The sequence below is a fragment of the Propithecus coquereli genome, unplaced genomic scaffold (assembly GCF_000956105.1).
Source record: "Propithecus coquereli isolate 6110/MARCELLA unplaced genomic scaffold, Pcoq_1.0 Scaffold203, whole genome shotgun sequence".
Taxonomy (NCBI): domain Eukaryota; kingdom Metazoa; phylum Chordata; class Mammalia; order Primates; family Indriidae; genus Propithecus; species Propithecus coquereli.
Genome location: NW_012145301.1, coordinates 783,576 through 808,122, shown reverse-complemented (window position 1 = coordinate 808,122; position 24,547 = coordinate 783,576). Strand labels below are relative to the sequence as shown.

The 24,547-nt window shown below is 44.0% G+C and overlaps 2 protein-coding genes and 1 pseudogene across 3 annotated transcripts in view; all 3 read left to right on the top strand.

The window, feature by feature from the left end:
• Window positions 1-8,755, top strand: part of ACSL1 (acyl-CoA synthetase long-chain family member 1) — a 67,752-nt gene extending 58,997 nt beyond the window's left edge. For both annotated transcript variants that reach the window (XM_012644008.1, XM_012644007.1), the window contains 7 exons: window positions 753-825; window positions 2,385-2,473; window positions 3,059-3,175; window positions 4,880-5,023; window positions 6,107-6,208; window positions 6,324-6,395; window positions 7,088-8,755. In XM_012644008.1, coding sequence (XP_012499462.1) covers window positions 753-825; window positions 2,385-2,473; window positions 3,059-3,175; window positions 4,880-5,023; window positions 6,107-6,208; window positions 6,324-6,395; window positions 7,088-7,228 — 738 coding nt within the window. In that variant the 3' untranslated portion in view covers window positions 7,229-8,755. The remainder of the gene's footprint in view (window positions 1-752; window positions 826-2,384; window positions 2,474-3,058; window positions 3,176-4,879; window positions 5,024-6,106; window positions 6,209-6,323; window positions 6,396-7,087) is intronic.
• Window positions 8,756-13,286: 4,531 nt separating this feature from the next.
• Window positions 13,287-14,210, top strand: LOC105810096 (annotated as a pseudogene).
• Window positions 14,211-19,831: 5,621 nt separating this feature from the next.
• The window catches only part of CENPU (centromere protein U), a 31,622-nt gene continuing 26,906 nt past the window's right edge, over window positions 19,832-24,547 (top strand). The window contains exons 1-3 of the mRNA XM_012643985.1: window positions 19,832-19,872; window positions 21,238-21,286; window positions 23,543-23,660. Coding sequence (XP_012499439.1) covers window positions 19,832-19,872; window positions 21,238-21,286; window positions 23,543-23,660 — 208 coding nt within the window. The remainder of the gene's footprint in view (window positions 19,873-21,237; window positions 21,287-23,542; window positions 23,661-24,547) is intronic.

Here is a 24,547-nt window from a genome sequence, read left to right as displayed (position 1 = left end):
TTTGTGATGAGAACACTTCAAATCCGCACTCTCAGTAACTTTCAAGAATACAATACATTGCTCTCAACTATAGTCACCATCTTGTACAATAGATCACTCGACCTCATTCCTCCTAACGGAAATCTTGTGTCCTCTGACCAACATCACCCCCATGCTTCCCACCCCCCGTTTTGCGTGTGTGTGTCTTATTTTCGTTTGGAAGATATGTTATCACTAGGTTGCTTGGAGAAGGAAGCACATGTATGTTTGCACCTTAGGCAGGAGAATGTGAGTTTGTGTCACCATTTCTGTAGTTTTCTCTAGGGTAAGACACACGATGCATTTCTAGAGTCAGGCATGCAGGCGAATGGACCACAGGTGATACACCTACCTGCAGACCACACTGAGAACCTATTGTAAACTGGGCAGAGGAGACTTGGTGGCAGACAGGACATGTGTGGGGTTCACCCCTGGACGGCCAAAGCAAGTACACTCTGGGTGGGCGGTGACCTGTTATGTAGGGGTTCTCCCTTGCTTGTCCGCGGGAGTTATGTAGAAAGTGAACGTGGGCGTTTGGCCTGGGAGCGCAGATGTGGGGGTGCCGTCATAACGCACGTCAGACCGTTGGATGAAATTACTAAACAGACCATTTGAAACGAGATTGCACCAGAGTCAGCCATGAGTCAGGAGTTAGCGGGACTTGAGTAGTTGTGCACTTCCAGCAAAGGTGTGACTGTGCCCTCCTTGATAACGTCCATCTCTTGGTGCCCCAGTTCTATGAAGGCTACGGACAGACTGAGAGCACTGCCGGGTGTTGCCTGACTCTCCCTGGAGACTGTACGGCAGGTATGAGTGGCACATGGGTTCTTTTCGGAGTCTTATTAATTGAATTGGGTTATTGGAGTTACTGGAATTGAGTTAATCATTGATCGGTTCATTAATCAACTGAAATAACTTAATAACATTAATAACTTAAATAACTGCTATGTCTCAGATAATTAGGCCTTAAGACAAACGATCTTATAAATCAGGGCGCTGTAGGGAAAATGCCCCCTGTGGCTGAGGGTGGTGGAATTGGGGGTCTGACTGTCAAGCGTCGTGGCCGTAGAGATTTGCTAGACCCTGATGGCGACATCTGGGAGAGGGTGCCCTTTGTGCCAGACTGAGAATGTCTGGCCCAACAGAGCTTCCCGGTGATTGATTAAGGTCTCATTATTTGCTGGTAATCTTAAACCACAAATAGTTATTAAATTTATACTGTGTGCTGTGCTAGGTGTTGGGGCTATAGACAGGAATAGATACAAGACAAAGGGGGAGGACAAACAGAAATAACTGATTGTGCACCTGTCCTGTCTCTGAGAGGTGCTTACAATGTAATCCCAACAACATCCCTGCAAGACAAGTCCTGGTACCTCTGAGAGGAAATTATAGATCGTTGTTTAAATAGCATGTAAATAACGTATAAGAATTTACACAGCATTATGCTTCAGAGCCAGGCTGTCAACCCGGTCCGACTGCAAAACTTCTGTGCTTCTCTGCGTTAGCAGTACATTCTGTGCTGTCATAGATGACTTCCCTGACCACCTTGGTGTATTATAAATGTTAGCACCGTCTAGTAACTTAGATTCTAGTATATAGCGCTATCTAGTAACATAATTCTGGTGGGATTGACACAGACAGTCTATGAATCTTCTTCATTGTGTTCAGTTTTTAACTCCAGCTTCCTTAACAGCCACAGAATTTGGGATAGGGATCGCTATAAGCTCAAATTATTAAAACATAGGAAGGATTACTTGCGACACTTAAAACATATCTAATAAGTTATTTGTGTTTTTGGAAAGGACAACCCAATCTTAACACCCAAGAGAGTTCAGTTAGCTGTGGAAATAAGCACTGTCCTGTCTCACTAAGCTGAAATATAAAACATACTCATTCATACTTAGGGAAACAAAGATCATGTTGATCAGAACCAGGTGGAGCGTGAGGTCTGCAGAGCTGCATGTGCTCTCTCTCCTTACAGAGGATAGGGACGTTAAGAAGTCTGTATCTGGGAGCAGTGGCAAGTAACGGGCACGACTGTCAGATCGCAGAAGCCAGGTAAAAGTTTTAGAAAGCTTGCTTCCAGGTGTTTGTAGTGACCCTTAAAATCAGAGACCAGATTATTTACAAATAATTCAGAGCATCAAACTTGGGAGGAGTCCTGAAGAGACTGATATTTTTGTCTCTATTCTAGGAATGAACTCTCTTAAATTACTTTATCAGGGAGAGAATGGCTGTGATTGCAGAAACGAGAAGTTTATACCAGACGTTCTTAGCATGAGGAGACGTGTTTGTTATAAAAATAGTTTGACCTGAGGTTATTAGTAGCCCCCTTGGGGATGATCATTTGCTCATTTGATACGCAGGCCACGTTGGCTCCCCGATGCCTTGCAACTTTATAAAACTCGTCGATGTGGAAGAAATGAATTACATGGCTGCCAAGGGCGAGGGTGAGGTGAGTGAAACTCCATTAGTAACTTACCCCACTGCCATTCCCTGCCATAGCTGGCCCTTGCGAGCACTGTGCCACATTCTGGCACAGCTCACTAAAGCCATCCAGGAGACCCTGGAGTCGGACAGGCTTCTTTCTCAAGGTCCATTCATGTTCAGCTCTTGAGGTGTGGGGTGGAGGGACACTGAAGCCTGCCTCCCTCTGCCTGGCAGGGGAGGGATTCGGGCCCAAGAGTATGTGAAGCTCTGGCAGCCTAAGTCCCCGGGGAGCCCCTTCCGGCTGCTCAGTGCCCTGGATAGCTGTTAGGGACCCCGGCTACTGGACAGAGCCTCATTACTTACAAGTGATTTCGTCCCCTGTGGGGCTCTGTGGCAGCTTTGAGCCGGAGCCCAAGGCAAACATTAGCCCTACAATTTGACTGCAGCCAAGGTAATGAAAGGGCTCTGGTACGTCCCTCTGGATCATGGAATTCAGCTAAACATTCCAGAGCTAGCTAAAGGTTGGGACACACACACGCACACACACGTGCCGGTTTTCTTTGGAGAAACCCCAGTAAATACCATTAACAGATGGTCTTCTCTTCCTTAGATCTGTGTGAAAGGGCCCAACGTATTTCAGGGCTACCTGAAGGAACCAGCAAAAACAGCAGAAGCTCTGGATAAAGACGGCTGGTTACACACAGGGGACATTGGGAAATGGTTGCCAGTAAGTGGTTGCCTTCCTGTTCACCACTGTTTTTGTTCCGCTGCCGTAGGGAAGAAAATATCCCGTCTTCGGTACAGCGGCCACGTGGCGGCAGCACCCCGAGTTTTCTCTTTCCCTTTCTCCTTGTTGAGTGGTGGGACGCAGACTCTCCCATTTCCTGCCGGGGATAGGTTTATGCTCTTTGCATACTTGCTTAGGGTTTTCACTTTCACTTTAGCAAATGTGTTTTGTTTTGATGCTTAACATCAATTCTGGTTGCTGTTTCCCATTTGGAATCCAAAGAGACGAGGGCTCTTTGCAATATCGATGCTGTGCCTTGATGTCGGGGTCTTGTTGACCAAGGTCTGGGGAAAGTTGTGCTAGACTTCCAGGAATGTAGGGTGGGCAAGAATTCAGGAATAAATGTGTTTCTTAGGTTCGTCATCTCATTAAAAATGCAGTGTTTCTTGGATTAGACCAACTCCTTGAATTTAGTCTTGGAATCATTTACTGTAGAGAAATTCCAAAGAGTCTGTCTTGGGAGTGAGAGACTTATACAAGAAGCCTTGTCTGTTACACCCATAGGTTTGATCAATTTTGTTTGCTGTGGTAACAACCATTGCTTTTTCTAAGTTAGTACTCTATTAAATTATAAGCATTAAAAATGGCTAATATAATTTTTATTGTCTGATTCTTATAGATTTAATTCCACAAGAATGCTTAATTCTCAGAAATGTTTATTGATTAGAATAATGCCTCTCAAAATTAATTCAGATTTCATAATACCCAAGCTATTTAGAAATAAAAGCCAGACACAGTGAGTGGCTCATGCCTATAATCCCAGCACTTTGGAGGCTGAGGCAGGAGGATTGCTTGAGGCCAGGAGTTAAAGACCAGCCTAGGCAATACAGCCTTTTTGTCTCTACAAAGAAAAAAAAGGAAGAATGAATGAAAGAAATTAAATCCCTCCCTTCAAGTTCAAAAGGGTTGAAATATCAGTTCTAACTCTAGCTCTGGCTCTCATGAACACATCTCATAATCTCTCTAGGCCTCAGTCTGCTCCTTTTGAAAAATGGAGATCTGGTGTGGAATGAGAAAACCCTAGAAACTTTCCGACAGATGACTTCTGGAGGCATGAGAATGGCCCTGGGGTGGGGATGGGGTTTTGCTCACCGAGGCAAGCACGACTGGCACTTGGATGCTATTGAGCACTCCCACGGTTACGGTGTGAGGCAGGTGATGACTCTTCCCAAAGGGCCGGGAGCACCCCCTCCAAACTAAATGCTAAAGGAAACTGAAATTCTGCCTTTGTGTAGTACACATTTCTTGAACCCTTACTCTGTGCAGAGCACTGTGGGAGGAAAAGTCTGTGTCCCTGCTCCCATGTGGTGAGCCAGATATGGATGTGCCTAGTCCAGATAGACTACATGAAGCACGCTGAGATAAAGGGAGCAAAGCCCTGCTCGCTGGCCCAAGTGGTGCAGCTGAATGAGCATGGGCTCTGGGGCCCTTTCTCTGTCTTTGTACTTGGCTGAATGGCCTTAGACAAGTTACTTAGTCTCCCTAAGCCTTAGTTTCCCTCCCTGTAAAATGGGATAATAACCAGCCTCTGTGAGATGTTATTAAACGATAGTGCACATCAAATATTGTGTACCGTATTATGATTGATCCTGGGTGGAAACCAGCCATAGACCCATTCACAGCCCCCTCCTCTCTGATAAACAGAATGGCACCTTGAAGATTATCGACAGGAAAAAGCACATATTTAAGCTGGCACAAGGAGAATACATAGCGCCTGAAAAGATTGAAAATATCTACGTGCGAAGTGAGCCTGTTGCTCAGGTGTTTGTCCACGGAGAAAGCTTACAGGTATGTGCTTTCTGGGCTGTGAGAATCAGTTCCTAGGCATTGCTAGTGCCTTGTACTCCCGTGGCTTTAAACGCAATTGAAAGTTTGAGACGAGTATAAACTAGCTTTCATGACTGACGTGCTGGAATGTCATTGACCCACTGTTGGTTTTCGCTGCTTGGCATTTCCTACGCGGAAAAGTTCGTTCTCTTTAATTTCCCTGTTTTTATTCTACCTGCAGTGGTCTGGTGTACCAAGGAAAGTTGAATAAAGATACTTGGGGGTGGGTGCTATATATTTCTAATTTAATCATGAAGGAAAATATTGGCATATGGGTTATAAGAATGTTGCAAATTCTAAACATGTTAAACCCAGCTTATTTATGAGGTGCCTCCTAATCATTTTTGAGCAAATTGTGGTTGTAAGCCAAGAATACTCAAAGTTGAAAATCAAAATCAGTATTGCAGTGAAACATGTACAGTGTTTGCCAAAATGTTGGACAGATGGTGGCAAGGAAGAGAAGGGGTCTGGTTTCCTAAAAGTTAATCTTTTGACGAATCTTAAGATTTTAAAATTATTTTAGAAGGCTGTTATCTTATAGAGGAAGTGTACTTATTTTTCTTTGAGATTGTACCTATCTTTCTCTGATCTAGAATCTTACCACACTTTTGATTTTTATTTAATTTTATTGTTACTAGATTATAAAGAGTGAGGTATTAGAGATTTAAAAGAATGAATCTGTAAATTATCTTTCATTTTTTAAAGCAGTTATCTGATATCTGTCACCTTGTTTATTTATTTGACCCTGTTTTATAAAAATAAATAGACATAAAAGTAAATAAAAATTGGGGTTTTGTTAGATTTTGATTTCTAGTGGCTCTTTAAAAACATTGATTGTGAAATTCCCGATGCCATCTATATTTCAGAGCCAGGAGTTCTTAACCTGGGTTCTATGAACTCCTGGGCAAGGGGAGTAGTATATTCTGAAGAAAGGGGCCGTAACTTTCATCAGATTCTCCCAGAAGTCCATAGAAAAAAAATACAGAACCACTATTTTAGAGCATTTGGATCAAGCACGTAATAACTCACTTGTCCGTGTTCAAGGCATTTCTCATAGCAGTTGTGGTACCAGATGTTGAGACATTATGTTCCTGGGCCCGAAAGAAAGGATTTGATGGGACTTTTGAGGAATTGTGCAGAAATAAGGTAAGGTTCTGAAGGGTCCAGTCTGTCTTCTGCATCTCAACTTTGCATTAAATGTACCTAAGATTATGCAGGTACCCCCAACAGAAGAAGTATCTTCTTTTTTTTATTTTATTAGGATGTCAAAAAAGCTATCCTAGATGACATGGTGAGAATTGGAAAGGATTCTGGTCTAAAATCATTTGAACAGGTATGATTTTCATCTATGTGCATGAATTCCTGGAAAGCAAATTTTTGATTTGAAGATTTTTTACAAGTAGGTTCTATAAACAGATGAGATGACCTAAAGAAATATGTGAATAATAAGCCAGGCGTGGTGGCTCACTCCTGTAATCCTTGTACTCTGGGAGGCTGAAGCAGAAGGGTCGCTTGAGGTCAGGAGTTCAAGACTGGCCTGAGTAAGAGTGGGACCCTATCTCTCCTAAACATAGAAAAATTAGCTGGGCACGGTGGCACGCACCTGTAGTTCTAGCTACTCGGGAGGCTGAGGCAGGAGGATCCTTTGAGCCTAGGAGTTTGAGGCCACGGTGAGCTATAATGACCACTGCACTCTACCTGGGACAACAGAGCAAGACTCTGTCTAAAAAAAAAAAAAAAGAAAGAAAGTAAAAAGAAATACATGAGAAATGGAATGTTTTGATAAAGGAAAGGTTTTTTAACCAAGGGTATGAATTCTGTTTTCCTGTGGAGGTCAGGATACAGTCCTGAATTCTGTCCTAAGAGTAGGATGCTTGTTCTTTGTGGAGAAAGTGCAGCTTGGCTGAAGTAGGGGGATAGGTTAGATGGCCCGAACGGTCTTGATCTTCCTCTCCGGCTTACATGCTTTTTAGACTGGGTCGCCTGTGTCCTCTTCCCTCTGCTAACAGCCTTGTTTATTCGCAGGTCAAAGGCATTGCAATACATCCTGAATTATTTTCTATTGACAATGGCCTCCTGACACCAACGATGAAGGCGAAAAGGCCAGAGCTACGGAACTATTTCAGGTCACAGATAGACGAACTTTATTCCACCATCAAGGTTTAACGTGAGGAAGAACGGTCGGAAGAAACGGCACACCCCACAGTCTCCTGTTCTACTGATGGCCTTCACGTTGGTAATTTTGACGACAGCAAGCATAGGGAAGGAAACGTGCGCATTTACCTTGTCTACTCGGGGTTCTTGTCATAGGAATATTAGAGGACATGGAACACTGCCTTATAGTCACCTCGTGTTGTAGACCATGTTTATGGTGATATACGATTCCCAAAATGAGCCTTAAAAATTGTAAAGGAAAAACTATAAATGTGTTAAGTTATTTGAGACTCCCTCAGTTAAGAAGGCGGGTTTTAAAACTTCTGTCTCCCTGTTTTTCTAACCAAGGGGTTAGGACTTTGCTATCTCTGAGCTGTCTGCTACTTGCTGCAAATGCTGCAGTCCTCTGCTGCTCTAAAGAGTACAGTGCACTGGAGGGAAGCTGTCCTTTTAAAAACAAGAGCAACTGTCCCGGCTGGAGAATGTCACAAGCGGACCAGAGATTTTTTTTTAATCCCTGCCACCGACCCTTCCCCATCTCACAGGCACTCACGCTGCCCTTCCGACTGACTCGTAAGGGTTAGGAAACTCATGCTCTTCTCCACAGTCCCCTCTTGTTCCTGTTGGAGCATAGGTTTCCAGTAAACCTAAGGACAGATCCAACTCGGAACAGTGCAGGTACGGAGTCTCGACAGATTCTCACTTGGCAGAATGCTCTCGGGCTCTGTTCTCCAGACCTGAATCCCTCCCTCCCTTCCCAGGGATTATTTAAAAATCTGCCTTAGATTCAACAGTGAAGACAAGCATTTCAAGAAAGAAAGAATTACCTGGATCAACCATGCTCAACTGTGATGCCTGAATAACTGTCTACTTTATCTTCACTGAACCACTCACTCTGTGTGTGTAACGGCCAATGGATTTTTAATATGGTTTTCATATCAAAAAATCGTGTTGTGAATAACTTGATTTTCTCCCCTCCAAAATAAACTCTCAGGCAAAGCATGTCTTTAAAAATATTAAGGGAGTAGATATACTCGGGTACTTATTGGAATGGACAGAAATAAACAAATGTTCTCATAGCATAATGCTACCTGATTTCTATGAAATGTATTTGACAAGCCAAAATTCTAGGATGTAGAAATATGGAACGATCATTTCCTGGGATTAACTTCTCAAGGGATTTTTTTTTTTTTTACATTAATTTGGGAAAATAACAGCGTTTCACTTTATTTCGAGTCTTGGCCACATTTGACTGAATTGAGCTGTCATTTATACATTTAAAGCAACTGTTTTTGGATATGTGAGAGTACATGTATTATACAAGCACAACAGGGTTTGCACTAAAGAATTGTCATTGTAATAACAGTATTTGGTAGCCTAACTTCATATGTATTCTTAATTGCACAAAAGTCAATAATTTGTCACATTGGGGTTTTGAGTGTTTGCTTTAAGTGTTGGCTATTTCTATGTTTTATAAACCAAAACAATTTCCAAAAACAATGAAGGAAACCAAAATAAATATTTCTGCATTTCGAGTGAGTGAAGCATCTCTTTAATGTCAGGTTTAATATTCCAGACAGCCTGTGATTCGCGCAAAGAGGCAGAATGGCCCTCAGCCTCCAAGCCTTCCCAACTGTGTCCTCCCCTTACTCAGGTCACCCTCTTCTAACTCGGTCATCTCTGACACCAACAGACACTGACCCGAGCCTCTCACCGGTTGTCTCTGGCAACAGTCCGAATGTTTTGTAGAGAAGAAAATCATGATGTGAATAATAGGGATAGTCCTAAAAATGCATCTTCTTTGCTGGAAAGCTACATTTCAGGAGACACTGGCTATAATTGGTGGTTCTGTGGTAGATTGAATTCTACTATATGCTAGTCATTCTCTTCCCATAGAACAATTCTTCCCATAGAACTGTTTTTAGTGTCTCATTTATAGTAGCCAACTTTTTCTTTTCCTCTATCCCTACGCTACTCCTCATGTTATCATTTTAAAGATTTTCTTTTCCATAAGTATTAATCAATTCCCTAATTTCTTCTAAGCCTGTCATAGTTAGATCTGTTGTCTTCTCTTAAATTTATGTTTGATGTGGTGATGTTTGTTTTCTTCCTCCAAAGCCCAAGCCCTGTGTATATACAGTATCTCAAGTGAAGCTTCCAGTGCATTCTGCCTTTTTTATTTATTAAGATCCTTATCTTAGCTGGGTAGGGATCCTGTTTGACTCCCGGGGAGTCAGGAAGAAGGGTGGGCAGCTCTTGTTGACTGTGAAGGAAGCCGGGTGAAGGGGTGGTAACTGGTGGGAGGGGTGAGGCTGAGAGGTGAGTTTTTGCTGGCAGGTGGTGGTGGTTTCTAGGATGGGAGGTACTACAGCATAATGACACACTGATGGGAATGATCCAGGGAGAGAGAAAGTGATAATCTGGGAAAGAAGGGAAAGACAGCTGTCCGGAGAGGGTGGGAGGGTTAGAACCGAAGTTAAGTGGGGAGATTGGCCATTGATTGATAAGACGCTTGAGTTGCAACAGGAGAGGGAATGGAAAATGTGGGTTAGATGCAGGCAGACCCGTGGTGATTGCAGTGGGAAGATTAGGGAGCTCCTATATGAACACTTCTATTTCTTCAGCTAAGTATTATCTCCTTGTTATGGATGAGGAAATGACAACTTGGAGAATCAGCTCGCTTACCCAAGTTCAGACGCCTAGCAAGTGGCTGAGCTGGATTTTGCTGGACTCCAGGGCCTCTCCGTGCCTAGGTCACCTTTTTCGCTGTTCCTTCCCCTCTGTGGCGTGATGCCCAGTTCCCTGAGCTTCCAGTCTCTGTTGAGTAAGTGTTCTTACTTAGCCAGTCCTCAGGTGCAGTTCGACTTTCCCTTGCAGATACACCTGTTCGCAGTTTTAAGTGAGTCATGCCACAATGGGAAGGAAGATAAATGCCAGGGACTCTGGAATTTCCTTTTTATGTTTTAATCCACATCACCAGCTGCTGTTTCGTTTCGTGGCAGCATAAGCGGAGGAGAAGTCTGCCAGTCTGTCCCAGTCACGGTGCAGAGCAGGTGGGTAGAGGGAAGGTCTTGGCAGCACGTTGGCAGGCGAGGGCCGTGGGTCAGCTAGACTGGCCAGGGTGCCTCCCGACCCTCAGCCTCAGCCTCCGCTGTTACTATGGAGAGTGGCTGCAGCCCTGAGTCTGAGTGGAGGGGCCTCTCCCGAGGGTCCCAGCACCGAGACAGTCTGTGCCTGCACCCAGTGCTGAGAAGCCTCAGCTCCAGGTTATCCTGGAGCCTGCAGAGTGGGAGACCCCCACCCCCAACGCTGGCTGAATTTGCCCTCACATTCTGCGTAGGTGGTGCGTGCAGACGCAGAGGGACTCTGGTTTTGGAGGCTCTCGCGTTCCCACACCCACTGATTCCGCCCTCCCCCACCCTGCTGCGCAGCTGCCGGCCCCGTAGCCCCGCCTGGCTCAGCTGTCGTGGGCCGCGCGCTTGGGAGCCGCTCCAGGCCTGCCGCAGGCAGCCGCAGCCACCCGCTCCTGCCCACGCCTGCTCCTGTTGTCCAGCAACTCTCGCTATTCTCTCCGCTCCTCGGGCCCGCTACTCAGGGCAGAGGCCCTCTCTTGCCAGGACAAGCGCACCAGCCTCTTAGCTGGCCTCCTTGTCACCTGTGCTGGTCTCTGCTAATTTACCCCCTTTGCAGCAGGAATGATTTTCCTAAATCACAAGTCTTACCAAGTGACTCTCCTGCTTCCCATGGCTCTAGAGTCTGAACTGTAGTTCGAGGAGGGCTTTTCACACTGTACTGTGCATCAGATCACCTCGGGATTTTAAAATGCAGGTTCTGGTGCAATAAATCTGGAATCAGGCCTGCAACTCTGCATTGCTCACCAGCTCCCGGCAACACCAGTGCCGCCTGCTTGTGTACTGTACTTGAAGGAGCAAGGACTGGGAGGACCCCTGCTTGGGTACCTAGTGTCATCGTTTGCCCCCTCCCAACTCTGTTCCAGCCACACTGAACTTACTGATCCTGCTCTCTGCAAAGCACCCTGGCCTGGCTGCTCCTACTCCTTCAGTAGGACTGTAGGTGACACTTCCTCCAGGAAGCCTTCTCTGATTCTCCAAGCCCCAGAAACAGAGTTGAGCATGACTGTGGCCCAGCAGTGGTGTGAGGTGGGAGTAGGGTGGTGATGATATTTATGCTAAGTGACAAGGTTAACTGGGTGGGAGGAGCTGGCCCATGAGGTACAGGGCAGCAGCCAGAGGCTTTCCTTCTAGAGAGGGGTCTGGGAAGAAGGTTTCTGCATCACCTGGAAGTCCGTCTGACGGACACCATCTGCTGATTGCATTCGTGCCTGAGCAGAGAGGGTTCCTGAGGTAAGGACACTGGTTGCTGGGAACCCTTCAAACAAGGTCAGCCTCACAGCTGTGCGGGTTTTCAGGCCAACCAGAAGTCATGTCAGGCCGAGTGCAGTGGCTCATGCCTGGAATCCCAGCACTTTGGGAGGCTGAGGCAGGAGGATCACTTGAAGCCAGGACTTCAAGACTAGCCTGGGCAGTATTGAGACCCTGTCTCTACAAAATAAATATTAAAAATTCACCGGGTGTGGTGGCGTGCACAAATAGTCCCAACTATTCGGAAGGCTGAGGCAGGAGGATCGCTAAAAAAAAAAGTGATGTCAGAGTGAGCAAGCTCATTCAAAAAATGAAAACTTTTTCTAGAAAGTTCTTTTCTAACCACAGCTTGAGGAAGAGTTATGGAGACAAAGTCTCTACTGTAGAAATTTTATTTCTTTCCTTATTTTTCTCTCCTTAAGAAAATCTTTGGGATGTCCTTTCGTTTTCTCTTTCTCAGCTTATGCACTCACTGGGTTCTTTTACATCAGTCTGAGGTATACAATTATTTCCTGTGCAGGTTGGGAGTCTGCCATTCCTTAGCTAAAGAAATCCTGGATTTTGCTAGAATGCTCCTGCCAGGATTCCAGCACCAGACTCTCTTAGCCCTTCAGGCAGCTGGGAATGGAATCTGAAACATGTGACATTGCTTGGTCATGATGTACTGATCAGACCTAGTTAGCCATGTGAGCTCAGCTTGGGTAGGAGCCGTGCCAGTTAGGTCTGGAAAAAGTATAACAACATTAGTTGCAGAGCAGATAAGTTTAGTAGTCGAGTAACAGTGCCAGGGAAATGTTGAGAAGCAAGTGACATTGGAAAGGATCTAATGTCAATGCAGTTTGCTACGATGGAAAAATCTTTCTGCCCTTTAACTTTAAAAGACACCCAGGCGTACTTCCTTTCTGGATTTTATTTCCTCTTTTTCTTTTCCTTTTTTTTTTTTGCTTTTGAGACGGGGTCTCGCTTTGTCACCTAGGCTAGAGTGCAGTGGCATCATCATAGCTCACTGCAACCTCAAACTGCTGGGCCCAAATGATCCTCCTGCCTCAGCCTCCCAAGTAGCTGGGACTACAGGTGCATACCACCATGCCTGGTTTATTTTTCTGTGTTTTGTAGAGATAGGGTCTTTCTCTTGCTCAGACTTGTCTCCAATTCCTGGCCTCAAGTGATCTTTGATCTTCCAGCCTCCACCTCCCAGAGTGTTAGGATTACAGGCATGAGCCACAGCGCCTGGCCTTTATTTCCTCTTTCTTAAAGGAAACATCCAAGAGAAAGTGTCCTCCTCTGCCCCCACCCTTACCCTCCTGGGACCTTTCAAGTTTGTTTTGCAGTGTCATAGTTACAGATGCTGAGTACTGGCCTGTTTAAAACAGATAATGACTTTAGTTTGTTAAACTGTCAAGTTTAGTGATATATTCCTGCGTACCCAATAATTAGTAGGTGCTGTAGGAAGTTAAATAAGAAAGTAGAAAAATTTGAGAAATAAATTATTTTCCTCTCCACAATAGAAAATCATATTCTTTGCCTTAAGGGAAGTTTACAAGGTTGGATTTGATAAATTATGGAAGAATATCATTTACATGAAGGGAAAACATTTGTTAAGCAAGGGCAGTTAAAATATCTAGTCTTGGGGCCTGGAGGAGCTGAGCCTCTAGAGACGCAGCCAGGACTTAATTAGAAGACAAGAGACTACTATTATGGCGGCGAAGCCCAAGCTGCACTACTATGATGGACGGGGCAGAATGGAGGCCATCCGGTGGCTCTTGGCTGCAGCTGGAGTAGATAGAGTTCGAAGAGATATTTTTAGAATCAGCAGAAGATTTGGATAAGTTAAGAAATGATGGGCGTCTGATGTCCCAGCAAGTACCAATGGTCGAGATTGATGGGATGGAGCTGGTGCAGACAAGAGCCATCCTCAACTACATCGCCAGCAAGTACAACCTCTATGGGAAGGACTTAAAGGAGAGAGCCCTGATAGACATGTATGTGGAAGGCATGGCGGATTTGAACGAAATCATCATTATGCTGTTCACGCATCCACCTGAGGAGCAAGTCGCCCAGCTGGCCTTGCTCAAAGAGAAAACAACCAATTGCTATTTCCCGGCCTTTGAAAAAGTGTTAAAGAGCCACGGACAAGATTACCTTGTTGGCAACAGGCTGAGCCGGGCTGACATTCACCTGGTCGAACTTATCTGCAACTTGGAGGAGTTTGACCCCAGCCTCACCGCCAGCTTCCCTTTGCTGAAGGCCCTGCAAACCAGAATCAGCAACCTCCCCACCGTGAAGAAGTTTCTGCAGCCTGGCAGCCAGAGGAAGCCTCATGAAGATATGAAATCAATGAAGGAAATCCTGAAGATTTTTTGGGCTTTAGTAAAGCAGGCATGGAAGCAAAGCACAGCCCAGACCCATCTGCTAACATTTTACAAGAATAATCTGCTTGCCTAATGCTGACGGTGGCTACTGTGAAGCTACTAAACTTTTCAAATTATGTACTAATGAAAAAAAGAAAAAAACTCCTTTGACCAGTTAAAATTCATTCTTTTTCATTAGGATCTGATATGGAATCAGATTTCCAGTGTGTCCCTGACCTGCCTCTTTTTGCAATTAAAAACTTAGTACAAAAGGAAAAAAAAAAAAAATATCTAGTCTTGGCTGGGCGCAGTGGCTCACACCTGTAATCCTAGCAATCTGGGAGGCTGAGGCAGGAGGATCACTTGAGGCCAGGAATTCAAGACCAGTCTGAGCAAGAGTGAGACCCCATCTTTCCGAAAAATGGGAAAATTAGCTGGATGTGGTGGCAAAAACCTATAGTTCCAGCTTCTTGGGAGGTTGAGGCAGAAGGATCGCATGAGCCCACGAGTGTGAAATTGCAGTGAGCTATGATGACACCACTGCACTCTAGCCCAGGTGACAAAGCAAGACTCTGTCTCAAAAAAAAAAAAAAAAATCTCTAGTCTTATTAACCTTCTTGAACGGAATCAATATTTACCATGTCTGAAAATGAGTATTTCTGTTCTCCAATGACATTTTCAGATCTCCAGGCCTTTTCTTTATCTGCCCTCTGGTGGACACAGTGCTGAACAGAAAGTTCTACAGAAATGCTCACTAGAAAAAAGCAAAGAGACACACTAAGGAATGATAAGCCCTTACGTGTATCTAGGGACCTCCATATTCTTTACTTCTTGTCTTTATGATTATCCTGTAAGATAAAGAATAATATTCTCACTTAACATCAAACAAATAATTCAAAAATATGGAACTAATATATACATTAACCCTCTCCACAGGGAAGATATATTTCCATAGGAAACCGTCCATGCTCAATCACTCAATTTATCCCAAGCATCCAAGAAGTTTTGTAGTTCCTTATTTTCTGTAGTTTGTATGATAAAAGCAATAGTTTGTTTGTTTGTTTGGTTGGTTTTTTTTGCATTTCCCAAACATAAATGTATATAATTTAAGGACCTGCTACCTAGGTGTCCCCCAGCATCCCAAGGCCACCTGTTCTCTGGTACATCGGAGGCTCCTCAGTGGTTGCTCACCAGGTCACGTCCAGGGTCACCTCCAGGGCCCCCGACCCCGCTGCCTCCACTCCTGTGGTCTCAGCCCCTGTCCTCAGCGCCTGTCTTGCTCCAACACCCACACTTCAACCTATCCTGAACACTTCCCTTCATTCCTCACTGCCCCCACGCACCCTGACACAAGGCTGTTGACTTAGCAAACATTCACAAACGGCAGTGGAAAGCCGCCAGCACAACACAGGCACCTTCTTAAAACAGGAAATACTGGCCACGGCTTCCCTAAAAAGTAGCCCAACATCCTCCTTGCGGGAGGGCTCCTTTTCTCACTGGCTGCAGCTTCTCCTCTGCTGGGCCCTTCCCCTCCCTACCCCATCCCCATGCTTTCATTCATGTTTTCTGATGAGCCTTTGTGTTCTCCTCCCACCCCGAACTACGCTCTACACCTGGCTTTGCATATCCAGAAGTTCATGAAGGTGTTCTGGTCTCCATACTCAACAACACAGATGACCAACAGAACTTAAAGATGGCTGTTCTCACACAGCCTCCGACCAAGCAGACTGGAGTCTTCCTCCTGATACAGTATTGACTTGCTTTATCATCTACACCAATCCGAGACCCTGGAATACCCTTTCTCTCTGACCTCCCCCCACCCAAACTGACCATCACTGTTCTAAGCTAATGGTTTAACTGAGAAAGCAGCATGGTGGGGTGGAACCAAGGTGAGTTTGGGTGTTAGAGTACCTGGGTTGGAATCCTGGCTTCCCTGTGACTAGCTCTACAACCTTGGGCAAGTTTCTGTTGTGAATTTGAGGTGTCTGTCTTGCAGCATCCATTTCCCCTTTCCCCATGTACAGACACCCCAGTTCTAGTGAGAATCCATGTGGTTCCAGGAAGCTAATGGGTGTATTCCATTTCCTTGGCCCCAGGGTTTGGTTCAGGGGAAGTGTGACAGTCAATGTCTTATGTCAACTTGGCCAGGATATAGTGCCCAATTGTTTGGTCAAACACCATGCCATGAAGGTATTTTTTAGAAGTGATTAATATTTTAATCAGTAGACTTTAACTAAAGCAGATTGCCCTCTGTCATGTGGGTGGGCCTCATCCAATCAGTTGAAGGCCTTAAAAAGAAAAAGACTAAGGTTTTCTGAAGAAGGAATTCTCCTCAAGCCTGCAACATAGAAACTCTACCTGAGTTTCCAGCCTGCTTGGTCTGCTCTGCAGATTATGGACGCAACACAGCAACTTCCATTCTTACCTGAATTTCCAGCCTGCCGGCCTGTCCTAGAGATTTCAGGCTTGCCAGCCTCCACGATCATGCTGGCAATTCCTTGACATCTCTCTCTCTCTCTCCTTTCCCTCCTTGCCTCCCTCCACGTATATATTGGTTCTGTTTCTCTGGAGAACCCCGACTAACACAGGTAGGTACGTCAGACCCTTTTCCGGGAGTGCTGAGAGATGGCGAGTCTCTTTCTCTGGGGCAGAGTTCAGACGTGGGAATTGGGATGCTGGCAGGTGCAAGCTCTGGGCCAGACTCCCAGGATCGACGTCAGGCACCACCACTTTCTAACAGCAGGACTGGTCCTCGGTATCCCCAGATGTACAGTGAGATTATGGTGCCTACCACATAGGGTTATTGAGAGGAGTAAATGAGTTAATAGATTCTAAGCACCTGGAACACTGCCTGGATTATACATTGTAAAAGCTCGGTAAATCAGGGAGAAGATGATGGTGACAGGGCGAGGACCCAGTCTGAGGAAAAGTTGACATACAAGAAGGGCAAGAAAGTGGACTCAGAGCCCTGATGGCTTCTTAAACCTCTGGATCAAACCGAGCTTGACACCCATTCTACCTCTGGACTTCTCAGGAACACGGGTTCATGAATCCCTTTTATTATTTAAACCTATCTGGCTGAAGCCCTTTCTGTCTTGACAGCTGGATAGTGTCTTTTTTCAGACTCGCAAGCATGTTACTGAAAGCTCAGCACTTGTCCTTGAGGCCACATCAGAAAAACGAGAAAAAATGGTTTGAGGAGAAGGAAAGAGTTTTATTAATTTGCCAGCCAATGAGGAGGATGGAGACTACTGTCTATAATGCCTTCGTCCTAATGATAAACAGAAATACGGAGCTTTTAAAGGGTGGGTTCTCAGCTTCTAATGGTCCCATCTCGGTCCCATTTCTGCCTACGACAGTCCTGTGACCTCCACTCAGGACGTGTGCCCTCCTCCCAGACAGTTCTTTTGCAGGACAAAGAACAAAGGACATTCCCCTGCCCCTCCCGACCACTGGCCTGAGACAGGTTTTAGTTCTCAAAAAGAGTGAGAAGATTTTAAAGAGACAAAACATTTTTACTGTTTTTTCAGGCCATTCCCTCTGCTACATATTCCCCACTGTCAATATTTCCCTTCCATATCTATGGCACGAGGGGTGACTACTCTGTTACAAGCATAAAAGTTTTGACTGTATCTCCTTTCTCAGAAAATGGAGCAACCTACCCACTCTCCTAAGGGTGACAACTTTCAGTGGCTCCAGGAACCCTATTTCTACCCATCGATGAGGAACTACCTTCAATACCTCAAGGCGATTTACCCTTCAATGGCACTGACACAGATGATTTCTGAGTAGGGTGAACAAGCATTTCACTGAAGAGGAAACAGGAATGACCCATAAACAATGAAAAGATTCTGGTGCTCATTGAAGTGGGGGTGAGGGGGAGAAAAAACAATGAAAAGATGATCAACTTCAGAGAAAGGCAAACCAAAAACACAAGAAGTTACCATTATAACTCACTAGATAGGTAAAAAATGAAAAACTCTTGAAATTGCTAAGTATTTGAAAGTATGTGGGCCAGGCACTATGGCCCATGCCTGTAATCCTAGCACTCTGGGAGGCCAACGCAGGAGGATCCTTTGAGCTCAGGAGTTCGAGACCAGCCTGAGCAACAGCGAGACCCTGTCTCTACTGAAAATAGAAAGAAATTGGCTGGACAACTAAAAACATATAGAAAAAATTAGCCGGGCATGGTGGCGCATGCCTGTAGTCCCAGCTACTCCGGAGGCTGAGGCAGGAGGATGGCTTGAGCCCAGGAGTTTGAGGTTGCTGTGAGCTAGGCAGATGTCACGGCACTCTAGCCTGGGCAACAGAGTGAGACTCTGTCTCAAAAAAAAAAAAGAAAAAAAGAAAGTATGCAGAGCCAAGGGGAGTCTTACACACTGCTCTGCTGATGGTCATGTCAATTGTATAATCTACAAAACAATGTGTAAAATTTGGCATTATCACATAAAACTGAAAATGTCTGTAGCCTACATAGCAGTAATATCACTGCTGAATCTTTCCCTAGAGAAAGACATGTGCTCTGCAAGACACACACGAGATTGTTTAGTGCTGCATCGTTGGTAATAGCAAAGGACTGAAAACAACTGATGTATCCATACACAAAAGATAAATAAAATGTGGTATATTTACCTAATGTGTTCCACAGACAATGAAAATGAATGAACTACACTACATGTGCTGTGGATACAATGTGGATAAATACAAAAGTTATAGCTTTGAGTAAGAAAGGGCACTTGTGGAATGCTTACCAAATATCATTTATATAAAGTTTAGAAACACACAAAAATTAATACATTATTTAGGGATATAGCAAGGTAGAAAAGCATAGGAGTGATAAACATAAAATCAGAAGAGTGGTTATTCTTGGGGGAAGAAGGGTGCCATTCAGAGGGGTGCTCAAGAATTATATAAAATAATGATTTATGTCCCAATACAGTGATGGGTGCATGGGTGTTTGTTTTTATCTTCACATTATATATGTTATATTCTTTTGTATGCATGAAACATGTTATGTTTTTTATTGTAAAATATACCTAACATAAAATTTAACATTTTAATCATTTTTAAGTATACAGTTCTGTGACATCAAGTACATTGACCTTGTTGCACAACCATCCACCACCATTCATCATCCCAAACTGTGCTTTTGGTATCATATCCAAGAAATCATTGCCAAGTTCATGAAGCTTTTGCCCTATGTTTTCTTCTAAGAGTTTTATAGTTTTAGCTCTTATGTTTAGGTCTTTGATCCATTTTGAGTTAATTTTTATATAGGGTGTAAGGTAAGGGTTCAATTTTATTCTTTTGCGTTATCATAAAATTTTAACAGAAAGAAAAGAATCGGAGAATATTAGCTCCATAAAGGACCCTGCATATTTACAAATGAAGATACTGGAATAGAGGTAAAACAACAAGCCAAGCTCACACTGCAGATTAAAGACAGCAGGGTGCCAGGCACCAAATGCAATGCATTGCTAGACAACCGCTCCGGAGCCCCACAGCTGCAGCTCCCTCCCCGGGTCTGGCTCCACCTGTTACCTTCTAGCCCCTCCCCTTTCCCCGCCCCTGAGGTGCGGGCTCACGCGACTTCCGGGTTTTATAGCGAAGGTAAACTGGCGGTGCGGGTGGGAGGGAAAGCCCGGAAAATCTTTGACGTCTCACGAACCGTCAGCGACGGGTTGTAAGGCATGGACTCCAGCTCCGTTGTGGTCGGATATCCAGGCCGGGTTTTCTGTCACGCTCCAGGCTGGGGAGGAGCCTGGGCTCGCTCCGGAAAGAAGCCCAGGGGCGGAGCGCACACGCTCCGCCCGGATTGGCTGCTCTGAGCGGCGCGGGTCTTGGCGGGAGCTTCGGACGGCGCCGGCGCAGAGAACGACCCGATGGCGCCACGGCGGCGGGTGCGGGTACCCGGGCGTGCGGGGTAAGTACGGCCGATCCTCGGAGCGCGGGGCTGGAGGCGTGCTTTAGCTTTTGCCACTCCGCCGCGGTTTGTGCCTCTTGGAGCCGTTCGTGCTGCAGCTGTGGGACTCGGCTGAGTAGCTAATCGCTCAGGGCCTCGTTTCACGCCTGTAAAACGGATATGTTAATAGTCTGAACTTCCTAGATTAAAGGAGTTACGGCTTAAAACTATCCAGCAGGTAGGAGAGAAAGCTAGTGTTCGCATTACTTTGTGTGAGTGAGCGTAGTCTAAAGTAGTAGGTCTCAAAATACTAGTTTGAAAACAAAATATTCAACAAGTCATTATTAAATGTCTGCTGTTTGCCAGACGTGTTCTAGTGACATTTGCACTCTAGCTGATAGTATTCGTATTTTGAAGACCCTGCTGTTTTTGTAACACAAACTATAGACTGTAAACTGAAACAAATCTCTGGCTGGGGGGCCAAGCTGCCTCTTGTTAAACCGGCATTCCAGGGTGGGTCAAGCAGTTTATTTTTATCAAAAAGGGCATGTATTTAGAAATAGGTTGCAAAACTGCGCTCTAAAATGTTAGTCTTCATGGATTCGTGGCGAATTCCCATCCAAGGTCTGGTCTGGACCTGGTTAGAAGAGCCTTGGCTTGCTACAGACGGTACACAAAACCGTACACCGAGGAGCTCCTCCTGGGCTGTGGGAAGCCTGCCTGGAGAAGGCGGTGTTTGTAGGTGCGGGTTTGGGATGGAAGCTGGGGGTGGGGAAAACTGAGACTAAACCCCTGTGGCCCGTGGAGAAGAACTGAAGACGCCCAGTGGAGAAGAGGCTTAGAAAAGAATATAGTAGCCTTGAATGTCAGCTGAAAAGAGTTCAACTGATAGGCCAGTGGTTTTTGTTGTCTTTTTTTAACTCTGGAGTTTGAGACTCGTGAAACCTATTCGTTCCTTCCCTCCAAAACACATTAGTGCGGAACTGGTGTCAGGTGCTCAGTGTTCGTGTACCTCCCCTTTGCTCAGTTCTGCAGCAAAAGTCAATAATTGCTGATTAGGACCTCAGGGAAACGGGATAACAGCATGATTAGGAGTTTTTCACGTCCCTCACGAAAGAGGTATGTTATTTTATACATTGATGATAGGATTTGGCCTATAAGAAGTATAATTAAATTTGTAGGGTACAGGTTCTGCTTTCTAAAAGGATTTTACCATAACCTAAATTTCATTGGACGCACACTATTAGTGCAACTGATAAGGAAGATAATTTGGAAAGAAAATGCTTGGAAAGGGTCACAAATTATAGTGTTTTCCCCAATAATTTAAATATTTCCTAACTGTTGTGTGTGTGCATGGTTTTTTAAATTTTTTTTTCTGTTTAATAGTGCAAGATATTCAAAGAACACTTTAGGAAGAACACATTCCGTGAAAGATGTAAGTTGTCTTTCTATGTTTTAATGTAATTTTCTCATTATTGACAATACAAAATAACATTCTGTGGGCACCTCAGAATTTTGTAGACTTCACTTGGTAAGCTCAATGTTTATTGTAGGGAAAAAGTATATTCCTTTCCCTCACACTTTTTTTTAATATAAAGGAGAAAATGACCTTTGTGAACATTTTAGAACCTTCTTTTTTCCTGAGCCTACGTTTTATTTTCATTTACATAATTGACATCATGTAAAAAGTGTACGACTTTTATGTATTTTGCTTTTTTGACTTAAAGCCATTACTCTATGTTTCAACAATTATTTACGATTTCATGAAATTCCACTTAGTCCACATTACAGTTTTAATTTTCTTTAGGATAGAGTCTTAGAATAAACAAACATATGTTAAAGGCAGGTGCATTTCTTTAACACTCTTGATAGCTAATTCCAAATTCTTTTCCAATGGCTTGTCCAGTTGGCACTGGAATTCACACCGTGTATGATACTGCCTGTTGTTCAGGTTGCCAGGCAGTTGAGAGTTCTTTCTGCTCTGTTCTGCCTCTGGCTTCCTCTGTCTCAGGTGGTCTCTCTCTACACTGTGTCCCTGATCCCAGCCCTCAGAAGATGGTTTTTTTCCTCTCTGTGAAATTTTGCCTGGTGCTCTGCTGCCACCTCAGCCTTAGCCCGCTGGTTCTTGGGGTGGCTTTCTCAGCTCTCCTGCCCTGCCCCTCTGCCCTTGGTAGCTGAAATCCAGTTTGCCTTGGGGGGATTTCTCTAAGCTCTTTAGCCCTGTTCCCAGCCTGCCTTAGCCGAAAGTCCAGAGTGCCTGGAATGGGTTTCTTCAGCTTTCCTGTCCTCCCTCTGCAAGGAAGCTGCCTTCCATGTGGTGGAGGCCCCTTTCGCCTTCGAGAGAGTGGAAGGTCTGCCAGCTCTTTTCTGGCATTCCACCCCCAAGCACTCCAGGAACGATTTTTTCAGTGAGTGGCTATGGTAAAGTTTTTGTTTTGTTTGCCAGTTTTATTTCTTCATCCTTTATATCTTACAGAATTTTCTTATTGTCATATGGATAATAGTATCCTTCCACATTTCCCAGAACTACTATGGAAGATTTTCTCCTGTATGTTTTTGTCTTTCATTAGGATTTGGGGTAGCAAACTTCATGGGCTTATCAGTATATTGAACTGGAAACCCTGGTGTGTCTCCTTTAGTCAGGAGTTTTTACTCCTGTGTACCCTCAAAACTGCTTACAAAATTTCAGGTATATGGAAATATTTCTGGGGAGAGGGCCCATTGCTTTCCCTAGGTCAGGGGTCTAGGCAAACTATGGCCTGTGGGCCAAATCTTTTTTTTTTTTTTTAATTTTTTAATTTTTATTTATTTTTTTGTTTAGAGACAAATTCTCACCCTGTTGCCCAGGCTGACATGCAGTGGTGCGATCATAGCTCACTCCAGCCTCCAACTCCTGGGCTCAGGCAATCTTCCTGCCTCCGCTTCCTGAACAGTTGGAACTATAGGCTTGTGCTACCACACCTGGCTAATTTTTTTAATTTTTTGTAGAGGTGGGGGTCTCGCTCTGTTGCCCAGGCTGGTCTCGAACTCCTGGCCTCAAGTAATCCTCCTGCCTTAGCCTCCCGGAGCACTGGGATTACAGGCATGAGCCACAGTTCCCTGCCACCTGTTTTTGTACAGCCATGCATGCTAAGAATGGTTTTTATATTTTTAAATGCTTGAAATAAAATAAAAATATATCATGACATGTGAAAATGATATGAAATTAAAATTTCAGTGTCCGTAAGTCAAATTTTATTGGAACACATCCATGCACATTCTTTTTTGCATTGTCACTGTCTGCTTTCACTCTGCAATGGCAGAGTTAGTGGGCATAACGGAAAACTTATGGCCTACAAAGCTTAAAATATTTACTCTCTGGTCCTTTATAGAAAAAGTTTGCCAATCCCTGCCTTAGATTATCAATGGAGTCTGTTTTCCCAAAAAAGTGTTAAGGATCGCTTCTTTTATTTATTTATTTAAACTGATGCATAATAATTGTGCATATTTATGGGATACAATTTGATGTTTCGATACATACATATGTTGTCTAATGACCCAGTCAGGGTAGTCAGTGTATCCATCATCTCCTGTATAAGGATTGCTTCTTTGGGCAGCAGTGATAGCAAGAATATCCTTGCTAAATAATTATCAGCTTTGTAATGTTCTTTGTGACAGCCAATTCAGTGACTTTGACTTTATTCACTTTTAGAAAACTGGTCAAAAGCACAAGCCTTCTGATGTGTTTGAATTTCCTGATGATTCTGATAGCTCAAGCATTGGCAGGCTGGGTGAAAATGAGAAAGATGAAGAACCTTATGAAACCTTTGGTTAGTATTTTAAATCTTTATCCTAACGTGACTTTAAAGGAACAAAACTTAGGCTAGATAAAGTAAAAACGTAGAAGTATCTTCAAATATAAAAATCAGTTGTCTGTATATAAATATTAATATAATGTGCTGGGGAGTACTTGGATAATTTGAATTTTTCTCACTTCTAGGTACATTGAAACTAAGAATGTCATCAAAGTAGAATTCTTCTAGTAGTGTGTGTTAACTGCAACCATATAAGGACACTTACTATAGTGCTTTGTAACAAGAGGTGTATAAAATATATTTCTTACTCCATTCCACCAATTGGTAGAGCCATTAATTTAAGGAGGAGAAGAGTTGGGTAATTTTCTCAGATCCTAGGCTCACTGAGGCAGGTGATGCTTCAGGAGAGCCAGTGGGAGAGCTTCACCTGTGTTCTCTGTAGTATGTGTTGAAAGGATCGGTGCCCGCCTATCCAGGAGTGTGTGACTTATCCAGATGGACTGCTTCTCTCCTACACGTCATTGGCCACACCAGAGGCCAAAAATGATGCAGAAAGTGTCAGGTGTCCCCACATCTAGAACAGTAGTAGTCAGACGTTTTTGCTGGAATAAGTTTTAGAAGAATTTTGAAAACTTAAGTACTCTCTCATATTTTTCATTTGGCTTCTGAAAATTTTCAGTCTAAATTTTTGTTAATAAAAGAAAATATACATTTTATAAGAGGAGAAGTAATCATCACTGGAATATATCCTTTATTATGACTTGATTAAAATGTTTCAATTACTTATCTAAAAGAAGTTGAAATCTAAAGTACTCTCTCATATTTTTCATTTGGCTTCTGAAAATTTTCAGTCTAAATTTTTGTTAATAAAAGAAAATATACATTTTATAAGAGGAGAAGTA